Genomic DNA, 27,586 nt, shown 5'->3' with positions numbered 1-27,586 from the left:
AATTTTTCACCTAAATAAAAAGAACGATTCAACGTTCTTCTTTTTCCAAGCAGGATAAATAGCCAAAAATATTCGCACACTGTTGATTAGTAATTTGCACAAACAGAAAACGTTGCAAAAGCCACAGACACACAGGTATCGAACCTTGGCGGACATGAATCTCGGCGACGAGGTAACCGCAGAGGAAGCATAGCTCTTCTCGACGAAAGAGCTACGTTGCTGAGGGGGTTGTTTAACGCTCGATGGCGCAGACGGAGCGAACGATTCCTTTTTCTGTTGCTGCTGACGGCTGTCGTAACTCTTACTCTCAAAGTATTCTGACCGACTTTCCGAGTATGAAGTCCGCGACTCCATGTGCGACGACATAGACGACGAAGACTCCTGTTTACCGAAGCTCTTCGACAAAGAAGCAACCGACGACTTCTGCTGCAATGGTTCGTCGGTGTCTGCCATGTAACCACTTTCCTGTTGGAAGGTCTTCACCTTGAACTTCGGAGATTCTGGTTTCTTAGCCGGTGGACTCTTAGGCGTGGGACTCTTGGTGGTTGGTTGAACGTAAATGGGAGGTGAACCAGGCTTTAATTCCACCGGTGGTGGTTGAACCACCTGATACTTCTGTTGTTTCGTTTCTTTCTCCTGCCTTTTAAACGTTGTAGTTTTCTTGTACATCTTCTCCTGCTGCTCCTTAGTCACCGCGGGTCTAGGAAGACCCGTGGATTCTGAAGGAACCTCGAACTTGGATGGAGGGAGTGGTTCAGGCTCGGTGGACCTTGGTCTCGGTTGTTTCGGCACTGGCGGCTGCACTCTTCGGTAACGAGGCTCTTCGTTGTCGCTTTCGTATGGTCGCCATTTCGCTTTCATGTGGCTGTCCATGTCCGACTCGTAGTCGCTTTCCATACCGAAGGAACCCTTAACGAACTTTGATGGAGTTGAAGGAGGAACAGCTACCTTGGGTGTCTTGATGCTGGGTGATGGAGATGGTTTAAATGGAAAGGGTTCCAAAGGTTCCACGGGGGTTGGCTGTTTGGCAGGCAATGGTGGTGGAGGAATTCGAACGTCCTTTGGTGGCAATGCAGGGGGTTCTTCTTTCTTGGGTGCTGGAGGGATGGTTCTGATGCCTCCTGGAGGAATTTTAGCCGGTTTGTGTTCCAGTGACACTTCTAAGGTTTTCTCTATTTGTTCTATCTTTTTCTCTCTGACCACTGGAGCTGGGATGTATCCTATTTCGGGCGGTGGGCCTGGTTCCAGGATGATCTGGTCAGTCGGTATCGGTTCAACAGGTCGGTACAACGGAGGCGCTGGTTTTTTTGGTGTCTCCAGGCTTCTAACCAGTCCAGGTGCTTTTAAATCCTCGGCACCTGTCCACTTCTTTGAACTGTACTCTTCTAGTTTCTCAGACTTCTGGGATTTCTTCACGTCACACTCGCTGATGTACTTCTCGTACAGGGATTTCTCTTCGATCTTGTTCACAGTGTGGTCTACCTTGATGGTTTCTGCATTGTAGATGATGGGCTGTATTTTTGGAGGCGATGGAGCTCTTTTGGACATCTTGTCCATGGTTTCCTGTTTGCTGCTCCAGGATCGTCTCTCCGTTGTACTGGAAGACTCCATACTGGTCTTCTTGATACCCCCTTCAGGCGTTTCTTCAACTTCTCTCTTAAATTCCTTCGAAGAAGTCTTGTAATCCTCTCCAGGCATTTGCCACTCTTGTTTGTACTTGATAGGAGTGTCTTCCTGAGGAGGCCATGATTTTCTGGTAGAATCAGCACACTTCTTGGCCCAAGATTTTTCCATCGCCAAACCATCGGCGGAAGGTCTAGGTGAACTGGACCTCAGGATCTCTTGATGACTAGAAGCTGCAGAATGACACCTGTATTCTGACAAATCGGTGGACATTTGTGACCTGGTCTCCACGTCCGAAGAAGAAGACCAAGGTCTGCTGGGAGAGATTGGTCTCACTAACGGCTGAGGCTCCCTTTTCTCATGGACGTCCTTCTTGATACACACCTCTTCGACTATCTCTTTCTTCTCGAGTTGAAACGGTGGAGGTGGCATGGAGAACGATGGAGGTACAACCTTGGGAGTTTCAGGGATTTTTGGAGAAGGTGATGGGAAGATTTTGACGCCTCCAATTGGAGCGTCGATAGGGGACAGGGTTTTGTCGAAGGACTCTTGGAGCTGTTTAGCCTTGATGGACACTTCAGGGCGTTTTTTTTTCACCTCCTCTGGCTTTGGCATGTAACCGATTTCTGGCGGAGGTTCTGGTACCAAATTGAAACCTTCCAACAGTAGCTCAGAGCTCTTACTCTCCATCTTACTCTCCCTCTTGCTCTCCATCTTCGACATGGTCATGGAACTTTGAAGGGACGACGAGCCTGAGCTGATCGTTTCTTCTACCACCGTCTTCTTCGTTTCCATGGTTGGTTTATAAGGTTCGTACGGGAAGTCGAAGAGCTTGTTGTCAACACCACGAGAAGGTGTACTCCCTTGTTCCAATTTCGTGAAGATCTCATGAACAGCCTTCTTCGTGGTCTGCAATTCCGGAGGCTTGACTTCTGGTTTCTTCACCTCCTGGAAGCTGGTGGATTTCTCGTAATTCTTCGTCAATTTTCCAACCTTCACTTCGTGTCCATCAGCATCGTCCACTAATTTGATCATCTCTTTAGGTCCTTTCGGAATTGTTTCTGTTTCTCTAGTCATCGACTCGAAGAAGCTCAACGCATCCTTCTTCGCTATTCTCGATGTCTCTACATTTTCATTTTCAATCTTCTCTTCGATCAATGTGCTTTTTGGCTCGCTACTTCTCACCTCTTCGCGAATCACTTCCTTTATCACCGTCTTCCCTTCGATTTTCGGTTCGACTATGCTCGGCATCTTGTGCTCCAATTTCATATGGTACTTCTGTTCTGATTTTCTTTCCATTTGATGGGATTCCACTGTAGACGATATCTTCTCAGATCGACACAACTCAGTATCCGGTTCTTTGATTTTTTCTACAGTGCGGCTCGTTTGAGCCATCGAGGTGGACATAGTGGTGGGTGTTGTTTTTATTGTTGCAGCTGGTTGGATCTTTGTTGTTGATACCTGTTCGCTCGTCAGATGCTTGCTGGAAGGAACTTCCGCCTTCTTTTCGTCGGACTAAATACAATTATCAAAGTTTATTGCATTTCTGAGATGTATCCGTTAATGTACATTTAATTATTTCTAATTTCCTTAACTTTTATTTGGTTTTAATAAATTAGACATTTATACGAGGGATATAGGTACACAGGTAATGTAAATTAACACGATTAAGGAAACAAATTATTACCTGCATCACTTTTTTGTCCTGCACATCGTAGATGACAGTTTTGTGAACTTCGACCATCGTGTCTGGCGTTGGTTCGAAAACAGCGAAATCAGCTATGCTTTGTGCTTCACCACCGGCATTTGTCGCACGAACCATGTATTTTCCAGCGTGTTCTTTCGCAGCTTTCAAAATAAACGTACATTTAAATATACATTAGAATGCCTTCTCATCGAGGCAATCAATCTTCGAAATACCTTTCTCCATAATCAGCATGTAACAATTTCCTTGCTGCTTGATTCGTAGCTCGGGTGGACGTTCTTTAATGGGGATGTCATCCTTGAACCAGGAAACTGTGGGTTCCGGGGTTCCAGTGATCTCCACTTCCATGTTAACGCGATCTCCTCGTTTCACCAGTTGAGCTTGCAGTCTTCTACCAAACACCGGTGGGAATATCGTTTCTGAAATTGATTAAACGATAATGAAATACCATTCCTTCTTTTCTTTTTTCTTTTAATTATTCGTACTTTTGACAACGAGATCCGCAGTACTACTCGCAGAACCAACTTCATTGCTCGCAGTGCAAGTATACCTTCCTGCATCTTTAACGTTCACATTTTTCAGCTCTAAACGAACATGATTGTGCGAGTAAGTGATCGTCATACTATCCTTCGTTTTCAATTCTTGTCCATTCTTTGACCAGATCACTACAGGCTGAGGGAAACCTATTAAACGTTGATGAAACAATTAGAAAACCTGATTGATTTTAATTAAAAATGATTATTTCAGAAATTTACCATCGATGATTCCTTCGAGAACGATGTCACTACCCTGATCCACGATCATTCCTGTGACCGGTGATACGAATCTTGGCGCAGTAGATTTTCTAACTGGCTTTGGTATTTGTGTCGCTTTGATATCACGCTTGATTCCTTCCTCATCTTGGGACACTACCACTGTTCTCTCCTGACGAATTTCACCTGGCTGATCCTGTATTATCTTCTCGTGTTCTTCCACTTTGTACGACTGTATAATTCAAATAAAATATAAATTCTACCAATTTTCCAAACATTTGAAATGGTCCAAGTTTTCTAAATTCCTGAAATTATTAAATTAAATTAAATAATCAACGTGCCTGTACGACAGGAGGTGCTCCATCCGCCGAAGATGATTGTTCCGTACTATGAACAGTACTCTTCACGCAAACGCTAGTTGGTTCTTGACCAGGCGCACCCACACTCGAAGACATCGACGACGAGATATACTCCTTCTTCAAGGTCTTATGAGTGGTCGAGGATTCCGTGATGGTCTCCGACATCTTCGTCAGCACTTTATTCTCACCTCCAATTTCGGACTTCTCCGCGGAGAAGTGTTTATCGCTGCTGCTCGATGCATGCATCTCGTCGCCGGGTATTCTTTCTACCAATTCGTAAACCTTCTCTTCTACTACCTCCTTTTTATCCCTCTGCACCTCCGAGCCTCCTAACGAGAATGATTAATCGAGTTATCAATAGATCAATGACTACTTTTTTGGCAGAAGAATCTTTGATCGATGAACCATCAATTTTTTAATAACAAACGATTGATTCACAAAATTTATTTATTTGAGCTGTTCGATATGCTTTTAAAAAATGTTCCCACTAATTTTCTAGCTTTAAATTCGTTTCCTGTAAAATCTACTTTACGAAATAATTGAACCAAATCGCGTTTATTGGCTAGAAACCAAGATACCGTATATTCGAATCGAGAATTTGTCCCGACCACATATCTGGACCGCGAAAATCCGTCGTGACTTGTCCTGAATTCATTAAACCTCCGTCCAGATGCGGATCCAGTGAAATAACGAGCTTCTTCCAAGAATTCCACGTAGGCGTTGAAAGATTGTAAAAAAGAAATTATGTTTGGAAATGATCTCGAGGTGTCGATGAATCGTACCGGGACGAGCCCTTCTAACAAAACGTTTTGCCCACAATCGACGACAGAAATAGTATCGTTCACCTAGCACGACGGAAATCGACCACTGGCACGTAATTTATAAAGTCGAACACCAGACAGATTTCGTCGGGACAATTTCGATCACGGTCCACCAGTTTGCTAATATTAATATTCAAGAATTTCTGTCCAATCGTTCGACCAATTCCATTCGCTATGCAGTTAAAAAAATACAAGAAAAGATCAATGTTTACTTGCGGATATAAAGGATCAATAAACTTCGACTTCAAAAATAAAATCGCTTCGAATCCCACTGATCAACTTCGGCAAACTGTATATGTATGTTACAGTTAGAAATTCAACTAAACTCCACGTAACTTTACACGATATGTGGATAACGATAATAATGGTATTTCCATTTCTAATTCACATTCTCATTGAGTTCAAGAACTGTTCCACTTAACTCTTATCTACGCAACAGTTGAACAACTTCAAAATCCAGTGAAACTGCATAAAATTCTACACACTATACAGATATGTATATTAATGAAAATATTTATATTCAAAGTTCTAATTAGATCCATTATTACGTGAATAAATAATTGAAGAAAATTTCAAATTCCAACGAAGCTACATAAAACTTGATTATAATTGTCAAATAACAATTTTTTAATTAACCCAATTATAAAAAAAAAATTATTCACATTCTTAGAGAGTTGAAAGAGCTCTTACCAAGAATACACTTCGATCTGGTCAATTGGAAACAAGTCGATTTCGAGTTTCGATTTTCTGTCCGGAACTGGTCGCAGCACCCAAGGATGCTTTTACGTGTATGTCACAGTCGATGGTGGCTGGTGTTCGATTCGAGATGCGACCCGTAGGAGCGAGGCTCCCCGAAGAAGACGCGCTTAAATTCCCTGGCTTAGCGACTCTGGACTAGGCTATTCGTGCCGACAAAAATAACGTGTCTTCTGTGCGTGCGCGTGTGCGTGTGCACCGACGGTAAGCGAGACAGAAAGAGGGACGAGGCACTCTTAGCACTCGTAGCACTCGATACACCGGAGCGAGGAACACGGAAATCGCGCGAGTCGCCGAAACTACCCGACGGATGAACCACCTTGTTCAAGGTGTCACCCGATCAACATCCATTAGGAGTATGTTTAACGAAATAATTCATTTCCTTTCCTCGAAGTTTTCATTAAAAATAACGAACCTTCCACTTTCGTCGATCAATAATAAATCAGACCGAAAATAGAATTTCGAGCAAACATCTTCGAAATGGAATCATTATTTTAGAACGGATTACCGAGAAATCTATTTTCTATCCTCGGTATGTATATTTCGAATCACGTTTTCATTGAAATTCGATTCATCATTTATTGTAAATTTACTTCATCTTGCAATAAAAGAATAATCGTCGGAGTGAACGAATGCTTCAAGTTAGATCGTATAAACGCATGGGTACGGTACAGGTGGGCGTAGAAACGTCAGATTTAATTGCCACGGCATGTGCACCGACCTAATATTAGTCGTGACTCAAAGTGACTTTTCGTCGGTGAAAGAAGAGAAAAGAGTTTGTTTAGTCGCCCTGGTTAAAAATAAGACCCTCCCTTACTATATTACAGCCGACCCCACCGTAATGCGTCAGGGAATATCATTTAACCGCGGACATTACCGTCATAGATATTCTTTATCGCGTCGAAATCGAATGAAATATTTATTTTCTTGAAAATTTCTTTACCAAGAGATTTCTAAGCGGGTGGTCGCGAAATGCCGTTGTTTTTCTTGCAGAAAAGCATAAAGGAAAAACAGTATCGAATTTCCAAGAGTCTCGTTGCTTTCGCAATATCTTCCTGTGCGCCTAGAGAGATCTCGTTATCCGATGTTTTTCTCTCTCTCTTCGATTCGCTTGAAATGACAGATTCTCTCTGTCGAAAGTGTGCATCAGACCAATGGTGAATGAAGCTGCCATTCGGTTTTGGAAAGACGGGTTATTAATACTCGTGGCACCGTTACCAGTTCCCTCGATATTTTGGCATCGCGCGAAATAATTTGTTGCAGCGGGCAGGATTGGCAATAAAAATCGTTCGGTTTACAACGATCGACACCGTTTAGAAATAGGTATCTTCGGAATTTCAGGCTATCGACTTTCGAGCATGCGAGGTTTCAAAATAATCTTCGAGGAATTTCTAGATAAGATTTTAAAATATTTGTTCCATGAAATTTTTTAAAATTCTGGATTCAAAATTAGACATTTTTTAATTTAGAAATTCAAAAAATCCAATTTTTTTTTTAAGTTTGCAAATTGTAAAAGAAAATTATCAAATAATTTTGATGGAATTTCACACGCGTTCATTGATTGTAAACAAAAATAATGCTTACCGATTTCTAGCCGAGCGGTGCAAGTCGCTTTGCCAGCAGCGTTCTCCGCCACGCAGGAAATCGTACCGACATGCGTGCTTCCGGTCTCTGGAATCGTCAGTACCTGCCGATCTCCGCTGACCGATACCAAGAAATCCTTGCCATGAACAGGACGATCGTTAAACAGCCATTGAATCTAGAAATTGATCATTCAACTCACTCAACAACTTTCAAATCTCATTATCATTCCGCCTAGAATGAAACAGTAATCAAGATTAAAGTAAGTCTTAAGATTAATAATGAGTCTCTAAAAATAGACTACAAAATGTGTAGTAAGTATTTAACACAGGCGTTTAATTCACAAAAATCACCAAATATATCAATTATTCCAAATATCTATGATCTCTGAAGCTTCGAAATGATATTTTGATGTCACCGAACGTCTTCGAGGAAGAACTTCTTTTTTTATCCACGTGTCACAGAATCCGACTCATTAGAAAAAAAATCAAATTAATGTTATGCAATTAACATGTCGATACCTTATTCGCGGTTGTCGAAGAAAATTTCGCGGAGTACCTCGCGGCACGACAGCATCCGCGAATTTCCACATCAGGTACATTGTTCCCGTTTAAATATAACCCGGAGGCACGAAATTACTCTTGGTCGGCCACCTCCTGACAGGCTGGCCAACTCTGCGCCCCATCTTTAACGTGTCCCTCGACACATTTGCAAAAAACATCCCTCTGGCGCCGTAATTCGAGGCTCGAGATTACGCGAGATTATGCGAATCTAATTTATACTTTCTTCTCGAGTCACATTATTTTTCTAACTTTCATTAAAACCGATACTTTGTTTGCTATCCTAAATTGAATTACACAGGATTGTAAAAGTGAAAAATGAATCACAATTGAAAAACTAATCTCTTATGATTAACAAATCATAATTAGAATCAAACCTTGAAAATTCAAGGTTCGTTTAAGGTTCAAGTATCATAAATGGTAGGGCTATTTGAATTTTATTTCATAATCAATAATATTAATTTATTCTCACTTTTGGTGACGGTTTTCCAACCACGATGCACTCGAACTTTGTAGAAACCCCATCAAGTACTTTTCTGTCCTCGAATCTCTCCTTAAACGTCGGAGCAATTAATTTCTCTTCCATCTGCACGAATTCTTCTTTCCTTCGAAAATCACCCAACGATCTCACGACCAATCTAGCGAAAGCCTTAGCTTCCCCGTGTGCATTGAAAGCTTTCACCACATAATTTCCTTTGTCCTCGGGGATCGCTGATAAGATCCTCAGGATACTCGTTCCATCCTCCTTCCGTTGGATCTGAATCACACAATCGACTCCACGTTCATTACACGGCGGAAATTCATCTAATTTACCTATCATTAACGTTACTGAATAACTCGTATCTGATTGAAACTAATCGTTTATTCGAACACCTACCCGAATTCGTTCGCTTTCACTGATCTCTCCACTGTCAGAGAACCACTTCAGTTCCGGTTTCGGTTCGCCAACCACTGCACACTCAAAAATGGCATTTTCACCTTCGGCTATCAACGAATCTGTTGGAAGTTTCACGAATTTCGGGGGTGAACCTGCGGTCACCGTCTCCTCGACTTCCGTTCGAGTTTTTTCTAATTCATGGGTAACAGTGACCGCTGCGTGAAAAACAAATCATTTTTCTTAGAAAATTTTATGAATTGGAATTATAATATAAATTTAGTAGAATTCTTTATACATACGCGTTACAGTTAACGTGCACTGACTAGAAGCTTCACCGCCTGAATTAATGGCGACTACTTTATATAAACCGGCATCGTCCAAGAAAGCCTCGTGGATGAGCAAGGTACACTTGTCACCCTGGAATAATAACTGGAAATCGGCTGATTCTTTCACTGGCTGATCATCGTGGTACCATATCACCTATCGTTGCCACATACGTTCGAATAAAATAAAGAGAAGGTAAGTATTGTAACAATAAAAGTGATTTGATCATTTGAGAAAGATTCACCTCCGGTTCAGGTTGTCCAACAATCACGCAATCCAATCTGACGGATCGACCTTCTTGCACTCTCAGATCCTTCAAAGGCATTTGAATCTTTGGAACCACAGGCTCCATGTCGCTACAAGCAAATTCCGAATCGCTAGTTTCGTGAGGAAGTCGTCCTTTCACCGACACGTTACAGGACACCGTGGCCTCGCCAGCGTCGTTCTTGGCGACGACCATGTAACATCCGGCATCCTTCGCGAAAGCTTCCGAGATGATCAAACTGCTCCTTCCACCGTCAGTCTGTATCTGAAACAACAACGAATCCCTGAGCACCCTGTGCTCTACCGTTTCGATTCTTCCTTTTCTTTCGCCCGACTCGTTGCTTTATTTCGAATTCGGCGCGTGCAAGTCACTAAAAATACACGGGCAATGGTCGTGTCGCTTTACGAGCGAAAAGGAACATCGTTTTCGTTCAAAGTTACTTTGTTACTTTCTTCGACTCGAGGCTCGGAAATTTCGCGAATTAATTTTGTAATTAATAATTCCTGAATTATGACATAGCGATAATAATTTTTCTTTGCAAATCGACGATTTGGAAAAATTCCAAAGTGAACTTTGTTTCGTTTTTTTGTATTAGGATACAATGTTGAATAATCATACCTTCAAGTTCATGGTTTCTTCGACTGGTCTTCCATCGTGGTACCAAGTCAAGGTGGGCATGGGCTTTCCCCTTGCTTCGCACTCAAGTTTCACCCTTTGGCCTGCTCTACCCATGGCATTTGATAGGGGTGTAACAAATTGTGGTTTTTCTGTGGTACACTCTGTACCTGTAGTTTCACAGAAAATAAATTGTCCTAAATATCGTCCTAAAATAAATATGATGAATTAATTATTTACTTACGTTGGACATTGAGAGAAGCGGAACTCGAAGCTTGACCCAGTCGATTAGTCGCCTTACACATGTAAATCGCTTTATCTTCTGGGAGCACTTCTTCGAATTTTAAAACAGCTTCACCATTATTATATGTAATTATGTAGTCTGGTGAATTATCAATGTTAACGTCATTTTTGAACCATTGAACTGTTGGCAGAGGATTTCCTTCGACAACGCAATCCATTTGATGAGAAGAGCCTTCGATTGCTGTCGAGGGTACTAATTCTTTCACGAAAACCGGAGGACTTGGTTGTTCTTCAGGTGCTGTTTCTGAATAATTAAATATTAATTGTATCGTCAACTCGTTCAAATCTCGATAAATTCAATCGAAATAATACCTTTCACGGTCAATGTCGCCGATGTCTCAGCCGAACCAGCGATATTAAAAGCTCGGCAAGTGTACTTGGCAGAATCTTCAGCAAAAGTCTCCTCGATGGTCAAAGTACATACATCACGAACATAAGTGGTCAGGTAATCAGGATTATTCAAAATCGAAATTCCATCCTTGTACCAAACTACTTCAGGCAATGGATGACCAACGAGATTGCATTGGAAGGAGAATTTCTCACCCTCTTGCACAGTTGCATCGTTCAAAGGAATTGTAAATTCGGGGGCTAATGGTGGTACATCATCCTTTTCTATCTTTTCAGATTTTTCGTGAATCTCTTCAGTGACAATCTTTTTCCCTGGACTTGGCTCACGTTGAATCAATGGAACGGTTTTTTCGATCTCCGTCTGAAATGCAAATTTAATATACCTTCAAGATAAATTATACATATGGAATTTAAAAAAAAATTAAATATTTAGTAACAAGGATGATGGACTCAGAAATTTATTTAATTATCACCCAGATGTAATATGAAGAATAATTGAAATTATTTTGTTATGCATTGTACCTTTTGCAAAATATGTATCTCTTTGGTGGTAACAGCGGAAGTAACAGTTTCCTGAACATAACTCTCGTCAGTTTTTTCAATCTTCTCAGTCTGTGCAGATACAGAAAAGGATGGAGGAGCAGACATAGTTTGAGCCTCTCTTTCCTCCTTCAACGTTTTTACTTCGGTCGCAGCCTTTTCCAATGTTTCAGCCGCCAATTTTTCAGCGATCTTCCTCGCATTTTCAGCTTCCTCTCTGGCTGCAGCTGCAGCGGCCATCTCCACTTTGGCTGCTTGTAATTTCTCGTCGGCTTCCTGTTTCTCGATTCTCAATTTCTCTTGCAAGTCTTCGGCATTCTTCAAGTTCTGAACTAACGTACGAAGCTCGGATGAAACGACCGTGAAAGAGTCCAACATTTGACGATTTTCTACTATCACCTCGTTGAATTGTGGCAATCTCTCTGTACCTGATATAAAATTATTTCGTAGAGAATTCAACTATCTTTATTACGATTTCTTCACGAAAGGCTAATTGTTTAATATTTTTAATTACATAAACTTAAATTTGAAGTAAAATTCAAAATATTAATTTAATTCAAATAAGGAGATATTTAATTAAAATTAAAATTGAATTTCATTTACCGAAAACAATGGTGGACAATTCCTTCAACTTTTCAATTCTTCTCTCTTGCACCTCTTCTCCTGGTTTTAAATAATTTTCTATCTCGTGAAGCAAATCCGTCGCGTCTTTTGGCGCTTTCACCATGGTAGCTTTCCTTGCTATCACCACCAACAATTTACTACCCTCTCTGTTCCATTCTTTGGCTTCTTCCAAAAGCACGAAATAGTCGATACACAAATTCATTCGTTTCTTCGTTTCTTCCAATCTCTTCTTCAGATTTCTCCATCTTTCTTTCAACAAAGAGATGTCATCCACTATTTGAGGTGTTAGAATCTTGATTGATTCTTCTGTTGTCTGTACGAACGTCTCGATTCTCTGCTCCAGTATCTAGGAACGATAGATATTCGCTGCTTTTAATTTTAGTAACGAGAAATTGTTATTCAAATCACCTGAATTTATAAAATGAAATAAAATGAAATAAAATTTGAATTATTCTCACTTACCACTTTTACTGCTTTCCCCATGTTTAGCATAACACAGTTAATTTTTTCACAAATATTCCAATAAAAATAAAAAGGACAAATATTTTAAAATAATTTATTGAAAAAGATCGTCTTCTTACCGTGACAGTTTTTTCAAATTGCACAAAGGAAGCGGAAGTAGCCTTCGCTGTCTGAAGATTCTCTCCCATTCTAGCATCGACATTCTTCAAATGCTCGTTCAAATTCTTTAATTCCCCATCAATTCTCTCTAAATCTTCGGTAAAGGTGCAAGTTCGTCGATGTTCCTCCACTTTGGTAGTGGTTTGCGACCAGAATATTTCAAAATCGGATGTCATCGAATCCAAAGATCGTCTTAATTTTTCAATATCTTTAACACCAGCCTCTGGTGGTTCCTGCTGTTTGATTCTAGCTATTGCATCTTCGATTCTCAATTTAATATGACCCAATCGATCTGAGATGGACCATTTAGTAGCATCGATTTCACTGAAAGCAGCTTCCACTTCGAAGATCTTCTTCAAGGATGTCACTCGTTCGACTTGGATCTTTAATGTCTCGATTTTCTGTTCAACCTTTAATAGAATTGATGATTTAATTTGAAATTTAAGGAGATTGTGACGCGATAATTACCTCTTCGATGCTTTCGAAAATGGAAATTAATGATTCGAGGAGAATCTCGTAGTCTCTGGCTGTTTTACGGAGATCTTCGTGCATTTGATGGAGTCTCTTCAGGATCTCCTCGTCGACGTGTACTTCGCCTAATTTATATTTTTTAAATAATTCAATCGATATATTTTTAAAACAAAATTAGCACTTTTCTTTAATATGTTTAATTACCCTTTTGAGCTAATGTATTGATTCCTTTGATTCTGGAATCCAACTCGCTGACAGCTTTATTTAACTCAGGAAGAATTCTTTGTTTCGAGCCTGCCAAATCTTTAAGAATCATCGTTGTTTCAGCAGACTGGGATGTTATCACCGGATACAATTGTTCGCTGAATTTTGACACCCATTCTAACGTCTGTATAAATTCAAATATATAACAATCTGGAATGATGGTGGTCATAAATTTCTGACAAAATTGATCAGAGAAATTACCCTCGTGCTTTCTTCGATTTTTCGTTCATGCTCGATGCGTCTTTCCCTTAAAATTTCGATAGTGGTTCGCCATTTTTCCCATGATTCTGTTACAGTCAATTGTCTGTTGGCGAATTTTTCTAAAAGCGTTTGGACGCACAGGCAAGCCCTTGGCACGTCTAAATAAGGATCGTCGATCTGAAAAAGAATTCAATAAAAATTGAAATTTATTAAAATTTTTTTAATAAGGAAAATAATCTAATACCTTAATAGCAGCGTCCAAAAATGCCTTTCCACTTCCTGTTAGCTTCACATAAAGCGGTTGAAGATCCTTCCAACGTCTACCAAGTTCTTCGACTTTCCTTTCATCCAAAACATCAGCATTGCTCTTCAATTCGCTTTCGATCGATTCAACTTCTCTCATCAATTCATCAGCTACCATGTGAAATTGTAAGTAAACAGATCCTAGATCAATTCTATTAGCCACAAGTTCCTTGGTCTTCGACCAAGAACGCTGAAGTTCCTCAACCTTCGATTTCAATTCCAATTTCTGTGATTCTTCCAATTTCTCTCTGATTGGAAGAATCTCGAATTCGAGATGTTCAACCTCGTCGGTTCTCCGTTCGAGATCGTTGGATAGTTGACGATGCAATCGACAAAAATCTTCAGCCATCGGCACGTCGCTGCCCATATCTTGATGACCCTGAAGAAACGCTTCCGGTATGTTCATCAACCATTTCCTTAATTCGTCGTGTTTCTCCAGGAAAGTGTTTATCATTCGGGATATTTCGAGGTTCTCTTTGTCGTGTGCTGTGCATCGTTCCATTAGACGGATCTTCCGGTTCTCCAGTTCCTCCACGGTGCGTTTGACACCCTGAAGAAGAGGACAAAGAAGATTATGTGAAACGACGCGTAATTTAGAGCTCTAGGTTAAAAAAAAATTATTAAAAATGTCACTGTCATAATATCAAACGTAAGAAATAAATTGCAAAAATTCTTTCTCATCAAATATTCCTCTCAAGGATTTAAAGCTATTCTAAAAATCAAAATGCAGCTACAACTACAACTTCATTGGCTGAATATCAATGAGCGTGGGACGATTAAAATGTCAAGATAAATTGATGAATCCAACCTCAGCACCAGGCGCTCCTCTTCCTGTGACATCCAGAAGGGCGTATCCTTCCGCCAAAGGTTTCGCAGTCACATCTTCGATGGTTGCTACTGTCTGAGCATGGAAACGAGCTAATCTCGTTGAATATTGTGGATGCTCAGTTGTCACCAACTGTATCTCCAATTGATCCAGTTTGGTGATTGCCTGTGAAACAATCATCGATCAATTGTTCGATCTATCGGTCGTTACTCTCAAACTTGATCGTAACGATCTCCCAAGAAATTTTATTTAAACAAGATTTAAAAAAAGGTCAAGTACACCGGGTGAATGCTCACCGATCGAGCCGAATCGAAGAAGGCCACGGCCCTGTTCAACAGCGATTCGTACTGATCCAAATCGTTGACATAATCAGCAGCAGCGCCGAGGATCGCGTACGCTTGCTCCGTCGCTTGCTCTCCGGCAAAGTGTCCCGATGACACTAATCGTTCGGTTGATTTCGTTATCTTGATCGATCTGTCTTGAAATTCCTGAAATTGTCAGAAAATTAAAATTATCACAGTCCTACCGAAGTTTATCCTATCCTGCTCCGTCAAGAAAGAAAGGATTGCGTGCAAAAGCTGAGACTTAAAAAAAAGAAGATACCATCAATGTAGAATACTAACGATTTCTAAGAAATCCATTAAAGAAGAAACAAGAAATAAAACGGGAATTGGACTCATAATTTATAGCAGCATTTATTACATAGCGTGGCTGTCATGATTCACAGCGACACAATTACAACTTCGTTCAAGGTGATTGAAAATCAACGTTATTCGATTGAAATGTAGACGCACCGTGGAATCAATTTGTTTAATGGTAAAGGGGAATGATTAAAAAATACCTTAGCTTCGGCTTGTAATTTTTTCAGCTCGAACAGGAGTAATTCCGCGCTGGAAGCAGAATCTCCAAGCTGATCGCAGCTACTCGATAAAGCAGCGATTCTGTCGTTCAGGATCTCTTCAAGATCGCGTAGATCGGTCGCTAACAGAGCTAGAGCCAGGCATTGTTCTAATTGTGTCTTCCTGCTACGAAACGAGGCTTCGATCAAACGTCTTCTGTCGTGCAATTCTTCCAACCATTTTTCTACTTTCAATACGGCTGCAATTAAATGTAATAATGGTTATTAAAGGTAAGATCTATCCGGCAGACCGAAGCGGAGCGAAAGGAACAAATCAATTATGTCATCGACAAAAAGGGAAAGGTAAGACGCAGTGAAAACAGTGACATTGGATATAATTAATCGTTTCTCCCGGGAAAACGTTAATTACCGCCGCTCACCGTGATCAGCTTCGAGCTTAATCCTGTCCGGTCTGGAATCCAATGTGCCTTCGTTCGCGATTTCCTTCAATCTGTCTAATAGATTTTTTCCTTCTTGCAAAGCACCCATCAAAGCTTCCAACATGTTCTTTCGAAGATCATGGATTTTGGACAGGAAGTTTTTTACCGCCTCGATTTCAATAGGCAATAACGTGTCGTTGCATGCCATTTCGAGAGCTCTCATACTCTCACGACACTCTTCGGCTCGACTAATGAGATACATATTAATTACAAAAATTTTTTAACTTTTTATTATTGCGGTTAATGGATTAATCAGCGATCGATTTCTACAAATGGCATCATACCGGAAATGAAAATTCTATAGAAGTAATTTATCATTTTTTTTTCGAACAAATATTTTCCACGCCAATTTTTAAAAATATTAATTCTACGCTGGTTACTTAACAGACTATTCTAACCGCTGGATCCCGATTTTCTTTCCGGTCTGATGCTTTTACGAACCGCTGAAACAACAGCACAATTCATCTTCTTCGCGGTCTGATGATCGTACGAACCATTGAAACAACACGTTACAGTCGAGAATCTGTTTTCGACGCTCCAAAAGCTCGTTCACATCGCGCCATGCTTGGCCCAACGTTTCCGCCATCGCCGCGTACACTTCCGCTCGCGGCCTTTGGTTCGAAATCAATTGATCAGCCTGTCGGAGTAACTCTTCCACCGGGCTCTGTTTGCTCTTCGGGTTGAAAATTCAAATATTTCACGTAGGATAAATAATTTTCGTCGGTCGATCGAAACAATTAACCCTTTCGCTGCCACGGTGGCCCCATGGGACCGGCGCTTGTCTTTTCATTTGGGCCGTGGTGGTCACCGGTTTAAACTATTAAGAAAAATGTGCTATTGGCAAGATTGTACCGTTATTTCAATATATTTCGCAGTTCTTTGCCATTAGAAAATTTTTAATATGAAATTTCTATCGTGGCCCATTGGTGCAAGTTCAAAAATTCGCCTGACAGCGAAAGGGTTAATCGCTTAGAAATATACCTGCAATCGAAGCAGAACTTCGTCGTGTGCACTCGACAACTCGGTCGCTTCTTCCACGGAAGCACCGAGCTTCGTTAATTCTGGTTGAACCTCCAGAACCTTCAGTCTCAGCCATTCTCCGCTCTAAATCAGGGACATTAGAGGAAGAAAAAAAGAATTCGTTAATTGCCACCATCAATGATAAGCGATGAGTAGGAATCGTTCCTATAATAATTTACCAGCAATTTACCGTAGTAAGAAACGTAAAAGGTAACGATCATACAACGTCGAGGCTAGTAATGCTAAACTCGTCGTCGATTTCCATTTATGGAATCGCATGAGACGATCTGAAAACGGACTAGCTGTTGGATCTAGTCAGAAAATGGGAACGAGTATTTTATTCACCTCTAGACCGACCTAATTCCAATAGACTCTCCTTTTATGATCCATTCATGTCGCAAATATTGCATTATGGAAGCTATTAAAAAAGCGAAAATTACAAAGCTCAGAAATCTATTAACACGTCGACAGACGCAGTAGAAGTAGTCATGCTTGGCACGACGGACCAAGGACGTTAAACATTAACTTCTTAATATAAACCTTGAAATGTCTATTTTAAGCCACTGGAATAATTTTCATACCATTCAGAATCTATTATCTATTTTTTTTTTTCAATTTTCAATTTTTTAAAATACCCTTGGAAATATTTTATCATCCGTAGAAACCCACGTTCGTACATTGTTACGCGTCGCAAATGCATAAACAGTCTCGATCCACCGATGACATAACGCGTTGAATAAAAGTCGACCAAGCAGAATCGATGTTGTATTTTTACCGAGGTCCGTCGAAAACACGTTACGTGTCGGCTCCATTTTTCGACGTCTATTTTTAATTCGGCATCGTTCGTCACAATATCAATAGAAGCACTTTGCTTCTTTTATTTTCAATCGGTATTACGCGTCAGTGTCGAATAAATAAAATATTGGCGGTGATCGGGACCGGTTGTCAACGTGCTGTCATCCGTTTGAAAACTGTCTGAATCGCGGTGAACCACGCTACGCGAGAAAGTATCGCAATTGTTGTTCGTTTATTCAACCCGTTCGATTGGAAACCATTGACATTCGCGCGTCGCTGCTCTCTACTTACGCCCTGTGTCACGTTCGTTGCAAATGTCTCTGATTAATTCGACGATGGATAAAATTGAATGGCGTTCACGCGTCGTCTGGCGCGTGAACGCAACGCGTGGCGTGCAATAATTTCAATTGAATGAAAAATTCTTCTAATACATTGGATTATCAGGATCGATCATTCAAGGACTCTCGATGAAAGCAGCCGGAACGTGAAAAGCCGGGACGGATTTCCGGACCGGCTGGGGATGGTTCTAAATGTAAACTCGAGCAAAATCAAGGAGAGAACGAGGAGAGAGGGTTAACCCCTTTTGGAAGAAGGAGAAACGTAGAAAGAGAGAAAGGGAGTGTGGAAACTAGAGAGATCGGTGGCTGGGTTCGTCGACCCGGTAGTTGGGCACAAGAAACACGAGATATGCTTCCATTTTCATCTTTGGCAGTTTGCCAAACTTTCGTCTGGACCGATCTTGTCTCTTCCACTGCCATTCGTCACTAACGATATTCCCATCTTTCTCCCATCTTTTCATCTCTCGATTTCTCTTTTCAAATATCTCTCGGTATACGCGAATAATAAAAAAGGAACCGTGCCGTTAAAAGTATTATTAATATCTTCGGATGAAGATGATCAAAGGGTAAGCTTCTGCTATGAATAGAAGGGTTAGGAAACATATTTTAGTTGTTCGATTAATGATTGTGTTATACTGCTCCCATCGAATATACAAGAAATTTCAACGAAGAATCGGAAGAGACAGACTCTCGGCTAGCACGAGCCAACTCTTCAAGAAACCACGGCAATTTCTCTTAAAGGCGTTGGCATACCAACGGACACGACGAGCCGCACGATCGAGATATCCTGCACAGATACTATCTCGAAACGAGTTTTAATATCGCTGCGTTCGAAAAACCGGCTGAAAAAATTCTGCGGTGAACCCGCTGGGAAACGCTTAACCCTTTGACAGACCACATTTAGATGGAAATATAGCAGTCGTTTAGACGCTATTAAAATGTGCCGTTGCTTGACTTAAATATTGTCTTTAGTATTCAGAGCAACTTAAAAACCTCGGTAACTTATACCAGTTTTCCATTTTCCTGATTTCCCAATTTTAAAAAGACAGGAAACTCCTCTTTTTCTTCGACAAAGCTAAATAACTCGATCCTCGCGTCAACCTCACGGCGAATCTCTGAAGGTTTAAGAACAACCCTTTAACAGGTTCAACCTTGAGCCGACGATTTTTGCGGTGAAAAATACGCGAGCTTTTCCACGTGTCGTCTACGTCGATGACAATGAAAATGAATTCCACGGTAAGCAAAGTGAAAGTGAGGTGTGCAGCCAGTCGAATTGCACGCGGTCTGGCAAAGTCACGCGTGTGTTACGCGTGTCTCCCAAGAGGACGATGAAACAACCGGTACTTGGTGCACAGCCATATTCGGAGGGTAGAAATTAGGACGAGCCACTTGATCACGTGAATTCGACTCCGACCAGTACCTTTCATCTTTTTATCTCGATTCCTCAGCTCTTCCTTGATTCTCTGTCTCGTAAGTAGGTCATATTCTGAAAGTTTTCAGAATCATCGTTTATAAATCCATAATTCCATATCTAATTTATACAACCTCCTAAATTAATCAAAGTATCAATCAACTAATTAACAGAAAATTAAAATTCTCAACCAAAAATCTTTTCCCACCTTTTCCCATTAAAACCTGTCCAGTTGAAATATATCTATTTCGATGCTGATAAAACGTAACGAAATTACCCTTATCCATCCCATAAAGTTCGAAGCCGAGCGAGAAGTGGGCGTTAGCGTTAGAAGAATAGTATTAACATTGAAAAGAGGTAACTAAACGAGTCTCTCGTAGCAACACGAACTGGAAATGCTTTCTATCTTGGGACGGAATCGAAGGCGGTACTTGAAGATGACTGTACCACCACCATGGGGTCCCGTCTTTCGGCCGTCCACCTTATTTCCCTTCTTCTTTTTCTATGGTCCCTTCGGAGGCAGCAGTTAGTGTCGTAAGGTCGTAGGTACGATATAGGCAGAGGAACAGAGGAGCGGAGGAAGGATCACGCCCGCCGTCTCGTATAATACCGGTTTGTTAGATTACACGAGAAGGTACAGCAGATCCATACCGAGGTAGATCCTCTCGGATCGAGTACACCAACCATTGTGCGTTCCTCTACCTGTCTATCTACTTTGTTCCTCGCTGCGATTGCAATTCGTTCTATTAACTCGTTCGTTATAATTAAAATTAAACGATCCGCAGAGAACGAAACATTTAACGAAACAAACGAATCATTGTACCTTATAATTATCCGACGATTAGTAAATTAAGCAAAACGCTAATTAACTGGCTGTGAAACCTCGTCGGGTAGACAATGAATCATTATGTCGATCGCGTGGAAAGCTTTTACAGGAGATGCAAATGAATGTGCCAAGAAACACGGGACTTGTAACCGATAACGTTGTGATGTAACTGTAACCGGTAACTCCGTGATGTAATGGAACGAGCCAGTTGTATCGCTATTATCGCGTGTTTCCACGATAAGATCGCGTGACGTGCATAAAGCGTCGAGGAGGAGGTAACCTTTTGCTAAATCGCCGTGTTCCATCGCGACGCATCTGGTGCGTCTAGACAAGCAAACCGATATCACTACTGTGGAGAGATAGAAAGAATATTAGCGGAAGGAATTTGGGTACGATTGGTCGTAGTCGGTAAGTCACACCTCAGGTACACGAATTCTAGATCGTCGCGTGTTATTGGCCGATGCGGTCACACACTAATCGCGTCGCGTGACAAAGAAGAGAAATGAGACATTGTGACAAAGTGAGATGGTACGAAGTCAGCGTTGGAATGGGGATAGGGCGGAGCGTGCGAAATTCTCCCGTCCCGCTAATATTCTTTCCATCTCTGCACAGTAGTTCAATGCCCGAAACATCCGACGGACGGATAAGATGAAAAATAATGATCTTAACTCGTTCGCTTCTTCGATCCTCGAATATTTCAAATCTAACGTGACGCAAATCGCGACGAGTATAAACATCAGCTACGATCAGACAGAAAAAGAAAACACCTGTAGCTATAAATAATTTATAAACATCGCGGCTACGCGTACACGTGCGTGCAAGAAGAAGTGCCGTGTACAAGATCTTAATCCCCCAGGAGGGTTACATAATGATCGAGCAACAAGTGCGTTTTCACCGAGCCACGGTTCGTTTCGATTCTCCCTTATCCGACGTGCAACGGAATCGCGGTACGAGTAATTATTTTCGTGGCGTAACGAAGGCGAGACGGTTTCATGGTGGCGCGATCACGACGGAAGGAACCGTGGCAGCCGGTTAAATTTATCTTTCGTGAAGTTTCCGAGACGTTCGTTTTGCCGGACGGATAGCTAAAACGCTCACGGTTTCGAGAGGACTCGGAAATAGCTATGGACTCGAGCGACCACGGACTCCCGAAATATCTAACACCATAGATTGTACCCGCGTCTAACTAGCAACCACGCTCTACCCCTTTCTGACCGATATACAAGGTGGAATTGAAGTGGACGGTTCGAGTGATACACTTGAAACATTGATTCCGATAAGATGTGCCTCGAGAACTCTTGACGAGACACTTTACTTTAACTACCATGATTAAAGCCGCGAGAACGCCATGTTTGCAATGAAAATTAAGTGATTCATTTCAGAGATCGAGATAAAATGTCTACTGACATAGGTCGCGCATAAATATTCATTTCGTAATTAGGTTAATCACCGCTGACAAAGGGGAGCATCTGAAGATCTTAATTCGGTGTTAAAAAAATTATTGAAGTAATTGGAAATTTTCATGTAAGTCAAGATCCAAGAAGACTGGAACATTACTCGGAAGGGAATTGAATAGATTAGTGGTGTAGGATAAGGTACGATGCCCTTACTTGAAGTAGAGCGATCACCAGACGCGTTTCACCGCTCTGCACGGCTATGGTGCTTATGGTGGTCGTCGGGCTGGTGGTTTGTTGCGGTGCATCCTCGTTGCTCTCCACCACCGTTCGTGATTCCTTCTCACGGCATCCCTCGCTATTCTCCGTCGTTTCCATCGAGTCGTGCCCGTCCACCATTCTCGTAATTCTTCTCTTTCGCGGCGAAACGGAACCGTCCGAGCTATCGCCGGTGGATCGATTCAAGCAATTACCATGATTCTACATTTATCAAACTATCCTGCCTGATTGTACCTAATGGAACGTAACTCGCGAATAACGCTACGACCGTGTTTCTTAAACCGTAAAATATTCGATCTATTTCTATAAACATTTCTCGCGTGTTACGTTACATACCTAACGCTTTCACGAGGCTAATACATCACGCTCGCAGCATTTACATACTTGGTCCCTAAAATATCCCTTTTACTTTACTCAAAGTTCGTTCGAAAAGCAACGGAATTCGAGCTGGTAAATTTCAGTGAAATACGGAATTCGATTGGCCTTCCTCCAAAAGCGAAACCGGCCGACGAACAAACGAAATAAAGGAAGGTTTAATAGGTGGCTCCTGTCTATCCACCGCGAATTAGTTTCGACGTTGCTCGTTCCGCGTTCCTAACAGTTCAGAGAACGCACCGCTATCAGCCGGAAACCGTTTCGGTGCAAGGTAAAATTAATGGTCGAACGACCGTTCCATCTTACATCGAGATATACCTATGACTTGACTTCACGTTCTCCAGTTACCATTCGCCGCCTCTGACGATTAACTAACGTTATTTTTGGCGATTCGCCAAACCCTCGGATTCTGCGGACACGCGAGCGCGATTTCTTCCCGCTGTTAAATTCCAACGATCCACGATCGTGCTTCAAAACAGAGATCATCATCAATCGAAATAAGATTTTATAAATTTCGAATTCACTTTTACTGTAATATTTGTGAAAAAAAATGATTTCTCTTTGAAAATGATATTAAATGTAATACATGAACAGAGCCATACCGACATGTATTGATTTCTGCAGTGATAACAGACACGAATAGTCAGACGTACTGATACCCCTATTATTAAAGACACGTGTTAATCGCAATTTATCTTATTGATATATTGAATTAATTCGAATGTTCAAGTTTGATAATAATGTTAATGTGCATGTAACAAAGAAAATGAAAATAAATAAAGAAAAGCAAATTAATTTTTTATATTTTTCGAGTTCCCTTAATTATCAGATAACTCATAATTAAAGTAACTATATAACAAATTAAATAATTATCCTACGAACGTAACTCATTTCATTGAAAATTATTCAAACGGTACGACAAAAATATCGAATTGTCCCATTTGTATTCAAATCAAATCAGACTTCGATTAATCCGTCCAGGTACGGATTAAAAGTCATCCCGATGCACCTCTTGATCCAATGTCGGTGTGTTTATACTTTATAGGTATCTTTGTAAGGTGACGTCACCGACACGAACGAATGGGAGGATAAAACCGGACTGACTGGTGGCGTTCTCCGAACGAGAGGTTCACCATACCGCGCGACCCACGATCGGCGACGATCCCGTGGAAAAAGAAGAAACGTGAAATTAAACGAGATTGCGTGTACAGTCCAGAGAAATGATCGCGTTCCGCGTGCACTATTCGCGCCATGGAACCGTACGCGATTTTTATCCGTTGCCCATCCACGCGCAGAACAATGCATAATATTATCGGTCGTATTATGACAGGCTAATTACGCGTTATCTGCTAACTGCAAACTGTTGAACGTATCGTAGCGTGTTCGGATACTGTTCCCATTTGTAATTTGCGTGCGAGATAAAAATTCGAACGGGACGGTTGCGGTGAAGTTTCGCAAGTGATTTCGCCGTTGCTGCTTAAAGAAAGATATTTCTCTTGGTTCTTCTTTTTCTTTTTTTTTTTATTATCGTTTTCAAGGTAACAGAACAGACGTACTCGTGACCGGCATAACCGAGGACGAGAAGAAATCGGGGTCGAGAGAAAAACGTGACGAATCGAGCAGTTTTGTCACTAAAATTCTACTTTGAAAATGACGCATTCGTAAAGCGGGAAAATTAATTATTTTATATATGTTTTTCTAAGAATTCGAGCGTATTTGGAGATAAATATTAGCCTCTCTGTAGAAGATCTATAGTATAGAGTTTACTCAAATCGAATGCAATTTTTCGAACGTCTCGCGAAGAATCTGTCGTGTTAAATATATTCGAGTAATTATCGGGCAATCACCTAAATCGATCCACGTTCAAGGAGTGACAGCCACAACGTAAACCGCAGCAGCAACAGCACTCGCTTGACACATGTCACAATCGTGTCACATCACCCGACGCTCCGTCGCGAACGCCAGCCAATTCAAGACTGAGCGGCCGTCTCTTTTCGAATGCCGTCGAACCCGCTCGGCCGGCGGCGAGTGCGAACGAGCGTAGTCGAGGGTAGTCGAGCGTACCCGAAGCGACAACCCGGTAAATTTGAAAGAGCGCCACCATAATGCGAACCGCTCCTTCTAATTGACGATAATTCCCTTTCATTGAAACATCAATGGGTTTCAAGACACGCGAACAGGTTTTTAATAGTTGAGTAATTCTTTATTTACAAACATGAATCATGCACGCAGTAAATTCGTTCGGCAAGTGTTATGTGCACACTTTCAAAATGGAGAATGTTAATTTATAGTTTGGATACTTACTAACTTTGTTTTCTTTAATCGAAAGTTACAAAACTATGTTATGCAAGGGTTATCGTTGCTGTAACAATGAGATAAATATGATTAACTTTGAACGATAATTATATTACCTTAAAAAAAAAATAATCTGACTGAAGTGAACATGCAAAACAGAATAAAAAACAAGTAAACGCACATCAAGAAAAAGGAATCACACAGTTAGCTTACGTTAGACAATGGTAAACGACGTCGATTCTCGTTGACATTGGTAAATTCAACATTTTCTTGCATGGACATTGTAAAACGATCGAAGCATGCAACTTCGTGAGCGCACTTGCAGCTGCAACAGCATTCGTTCCTTCTGTGGCCATTCATCGAAGGAACATCGATCGAACTCACCTTCCTCGCATTTTCGAGGAAATCTTGGCCCTCGAGGGTCTCCTCCTTCTTCGTCGGCGACATCTCGATACCGCTATCTTCGTGGTGTCGCGTGTACTCCTTCAAGAATAACGTCATATCCTTCGAAGTATCCCCCGATACCACGCGTGGTTTCTCTTCTTGGCTCACCTCGCATATCTTCGTGAATTTGATCGTACGCTCCGTATCGTCCGTTTTCGTTGACAACTCGTCCCTTCGAGTGTACGAATCCGCTGTTATGGAACGTAATATTGCAATTATGCTAGCAATTTTATCTGGCTACTAACCGGGTTAAGGTAATTCGGATTTGCTGTAACAAATGAAAAATAAAATAAGAACAGGATAATTCTCACTTTTCGAACCAGTTTCTGTATCGTGATGTAATCCGTTCGTTTTCTCATGAACGTCCGGTGATACGATGCGCTCGATATCCTTGATTTCCTTCACGTCCACCTTTTCACGATGATCTTGAGTGGTATTCGATATCACTTTATAAGACGCGATACCCAATCGAGTGTCGTGCGATACGCGCAGAGTCGTCGTTTCAGTAACTTCCTTTACAACCTTTCCAGACTTCTCCTATATCGACGCAAACGTATCAATCATTTCAAACAAAAAATCGAGACCATGAAAATCTCATTATCACCTTATTAACTTACGTCTACTCTTTTTTCCATCGATACGAGTTTCTCTACTTGTCTCTCACCGTTCGTTTCGTAAATATCAGGTTTAAAACTTTCCATCGACGCGTTGCTTCTTTCTACTTTCTGACCCTTCGAGGCTTCCTCTTGTTTAATCAGAGACGAGGATACCGCTGCGTTCGAGCTGATAAATTTAGGCTCCTCGATGTTCCAGCTGCACGAACGAAACAGGGGAAAGAAACTGTATTATTTGCATTGGGTTTTAACACTCGCGAAGGCGCTTCTTTTCTTTTCTCGTTCTTCGTTTCTTACCAGATGTCGGACGCGCTCGTCGTAACTACCGTGGCAGCAAGCTCTTCGCATTCTGGAGTCGTAACGAAGGATTCGCTTCTGGAACGAGCCGTCGGAGTTATGGAACATTCGGTGGCTGTTACGTAGTCCTCGATATTAGAACCGTCAGCCAAACTCCCCTCGCAAGATTTCTCCATAATATCCTTCAACGAGTATTCAATTTATTTATTTTATTTATTTACTAAACGGGATTAACCCTTTAAATACAAATTTTAACAAAATTAATATTGGGATACATAAGTTTTATGAATTTTTTCACTCACCTCTATTTCCTCTTTCAATTTCTCCTCCTGGCTATCGTCTATTTTATCTTCGCTAGCGTCCCTATAAATTTCACTTCCCATTTCTCGAGTATCTTCCTCGACAATCTTCTTCTCCGGTTTAGAAGCTTCTGACCCAGCAACAGCTTCGCCGGTACCGCCACTGATACCTCCGTTCACCTGCACAGGTGACGTTGACCTCTCCACGGGTTTCGACGAAGCAACGCTGCTTTTCGTTGCCAAAACCGTGCAAACACCTTTCGTTCCAAACGGCACCGTCGACTCTGAGGTACATATCAATGGCATAGAAGTTATCGACGATATTCCAGCTGAAATCGGTTGACTCTGAACGGACGTTGCCGCGAGGCTGGTCGTCGTTGGTTGATTCGACGATGAGAAGAGGGAAGACGTGGAGGACATCGCGGACGATGACATGGGAACTGGTCGAGTCCTGGCTCCAGCCTCGCAAAGTCTCGCGTCCAGTTTCTCGGCGAGTCGCGTTACTTCCGCCAATCTCGCCGAGATCGCTTCCACCGCTGTCAGGTTACTGCCTTTCCCCGAGGCATCATCGGCCTCAGACATTCTAGAAAAAATAAATTTCCGTCGTTCACTTCGATCTATTAATAAACGGTGCTCCTGGATCGTGGCTATGAATTATCCACGTGCGACTTATCAGTTGTACGCTTCTACTTGAACGGGTTAACATCCGATGTCTTCGAAAATATTTTTTTTTAATTTTTACGATATTCAATCATAATCAGAATAGTTACTTATTCGTAAGTCAATATTGAAATTTTTGATACAATAATGTATCTAAGATTGCATTTGAAAGTCCTGGAGTTCCTTGATTGAAAGTATTTCTTGAAAATTTTCAGACATTCGATTCATAATTATTGGCAAGGCTATATATCCTGTGGCTGGTTAAGAAAACGTCAAATTTCAAAAGAAAATTACGTAATGAGTAGTGACAGCGTGGCGGACCAGATGGTGCTTGCAATGTGGGGCGAAGTTCTAATTTCGGTGAACTGAGAGCCATCGAATCTGCCGAGCGTCAAGTTTTACCGGCAATTTCAATATTTCCTTCGAGTTTCAAAACTCCGTCTGGTTGATCGAAAATAACTG

The 27,586-nt window shown here is 41.4% G+C and overlaps 1 protein-coding gene across 1 annotated transcript in view; it reads right to left on the bottom strand.

Moving 5' to 3' along the window:
* LOC114878067 (titin) overlaps window positions 1-27,586 on the bottom strand; it is a 132,200-nt gene that overhangs the window by 99,470 nt on the left and 5,144 nt on the right. Inside the window, exons 13-45 of the mRNA XM_046285933.1 lie at window positions 26,468-27,047; window positions 26,166-26,347; window positions 25,872-26,067; window positions 25,566-25,791; window positions 25,195-25,445; window positions 22,078-22,275; window positions 17,059-17,181; window positions 16,572-16,750; window positions 16,018-16,265; window positions 15,581-15,837; window positions 15,036-15,227; window positions 14,722-14,904; window positions 13,855-14,463; window positions 13,611-13,787; window positions 13,350-13,533; window positions 13,143-13,270; window positions 12,635-13,084; window positions 12,033-12,399; window positions 11,412-11,857; window positions 10,854-11,250; window positions 10,483-10,785; window positions 10,242-10,408; window positions 9,603-9,887; window positions 9,334-9,514; window positions 9,035-9,249; window positions 8,630-8,914; window positions 7,601-7,775; window positions 4,422-4,768; window positions 4,084-4,312; window positions 3,814-4,011; window positions 3,544-3,747; window positions 3,311-3,471; window positions 145-3,138 (exon numbers count right to left, since the gene is read on the bottom strand). Of these exons, the coding sequence (XP_046141889.1) occupies window positions 145-3,138; window positions 3,311-3,471; window positions 3,544-3,747; window positions 3,814-4,011; window positions 4,084-4,312; window positions 4,422-4,768; window positions 7,601-7,775; window positions 8,630-8,914; window positions 9,035-9,249; window positions 9,334-9,514; window positions 9,603-9,887; window positions 10,242-10,408; window positions 10,483-10,785; window positions 10,854-11,250; window positions 11,412-11,857; window positions 12,033-12,399; window positions 12,635-13,084; window positions 13,143-13,270; window positions 13,350-13,533; window positions 13,611-13,787; window positions 13,855-14,463; window positions 14,722-14,904; window positions 15,036-15,227; window positions 15,581-15,837; window positions 16,018-16,265; window positions 16,572-16,750; window positions 17,059-17,181; window positions 22,078-22,275; window positions 25,195-25,445; window positions 25,566-25,791; window positions 25,872-26,067; window positions 26,166-26,347; window positions 26,468-27,047 (11,317 nt within the window). The remainder of the gene's footprint in view (window positions 1-144; window positions 3,139-3,310; window positions 3,472-3,543; window positions 3,748-3,813; window positions 4,012-4,083; window positions 4,313-4,421; window positions 4,769-7,600; window positions 7,776-8,629; window positions 8,915-9,034; window positions 9,250-9,333; window positions 9,515-9,602; window positions 9,888-10,241; window positions 10,409-10,482; window positions 10,786-10,853; window positions 11,251-11,411; window positions 11,858-12,032; window positions 12,400-12,634; window positions 13,085-13,142; window positions 13,271-13,349; window positions 13,534-13,610; window positions 13,788-13,854; window positions 14,464-14,721; window positions 14,905-15,035; window positions 15,228-15,580; window positions 15,838-16,017; window positions 16,266-16,571; window positions 16,751-17,058; window positions 17,182-22,077; window positions 22,276-25,194; window positions 25,446-25,565; window positions 25,792-25,871; window positions 26,068-26,165; window positions 26,348-26,467; window positions 27,048-27,586) is intronic.

This window comes from Osmia bicornis, chromosome 5, assembly GCF_907164935.1.
Source record: "Osmia bicornis bicornis chromosome 5, iOsmBic2.1, whole genome shotgun sequence".
Classification (NCBI taxonomy): domain Eukaryota; kingdom Metazoa; phylum Arthropoda; class Insecta; order Hymenoptera; family Megachilidae; genus Osmia; species Osmia bicornis.
This window is presented reverse-complemented; position numbering and strand designations above follow the sequence as displayed.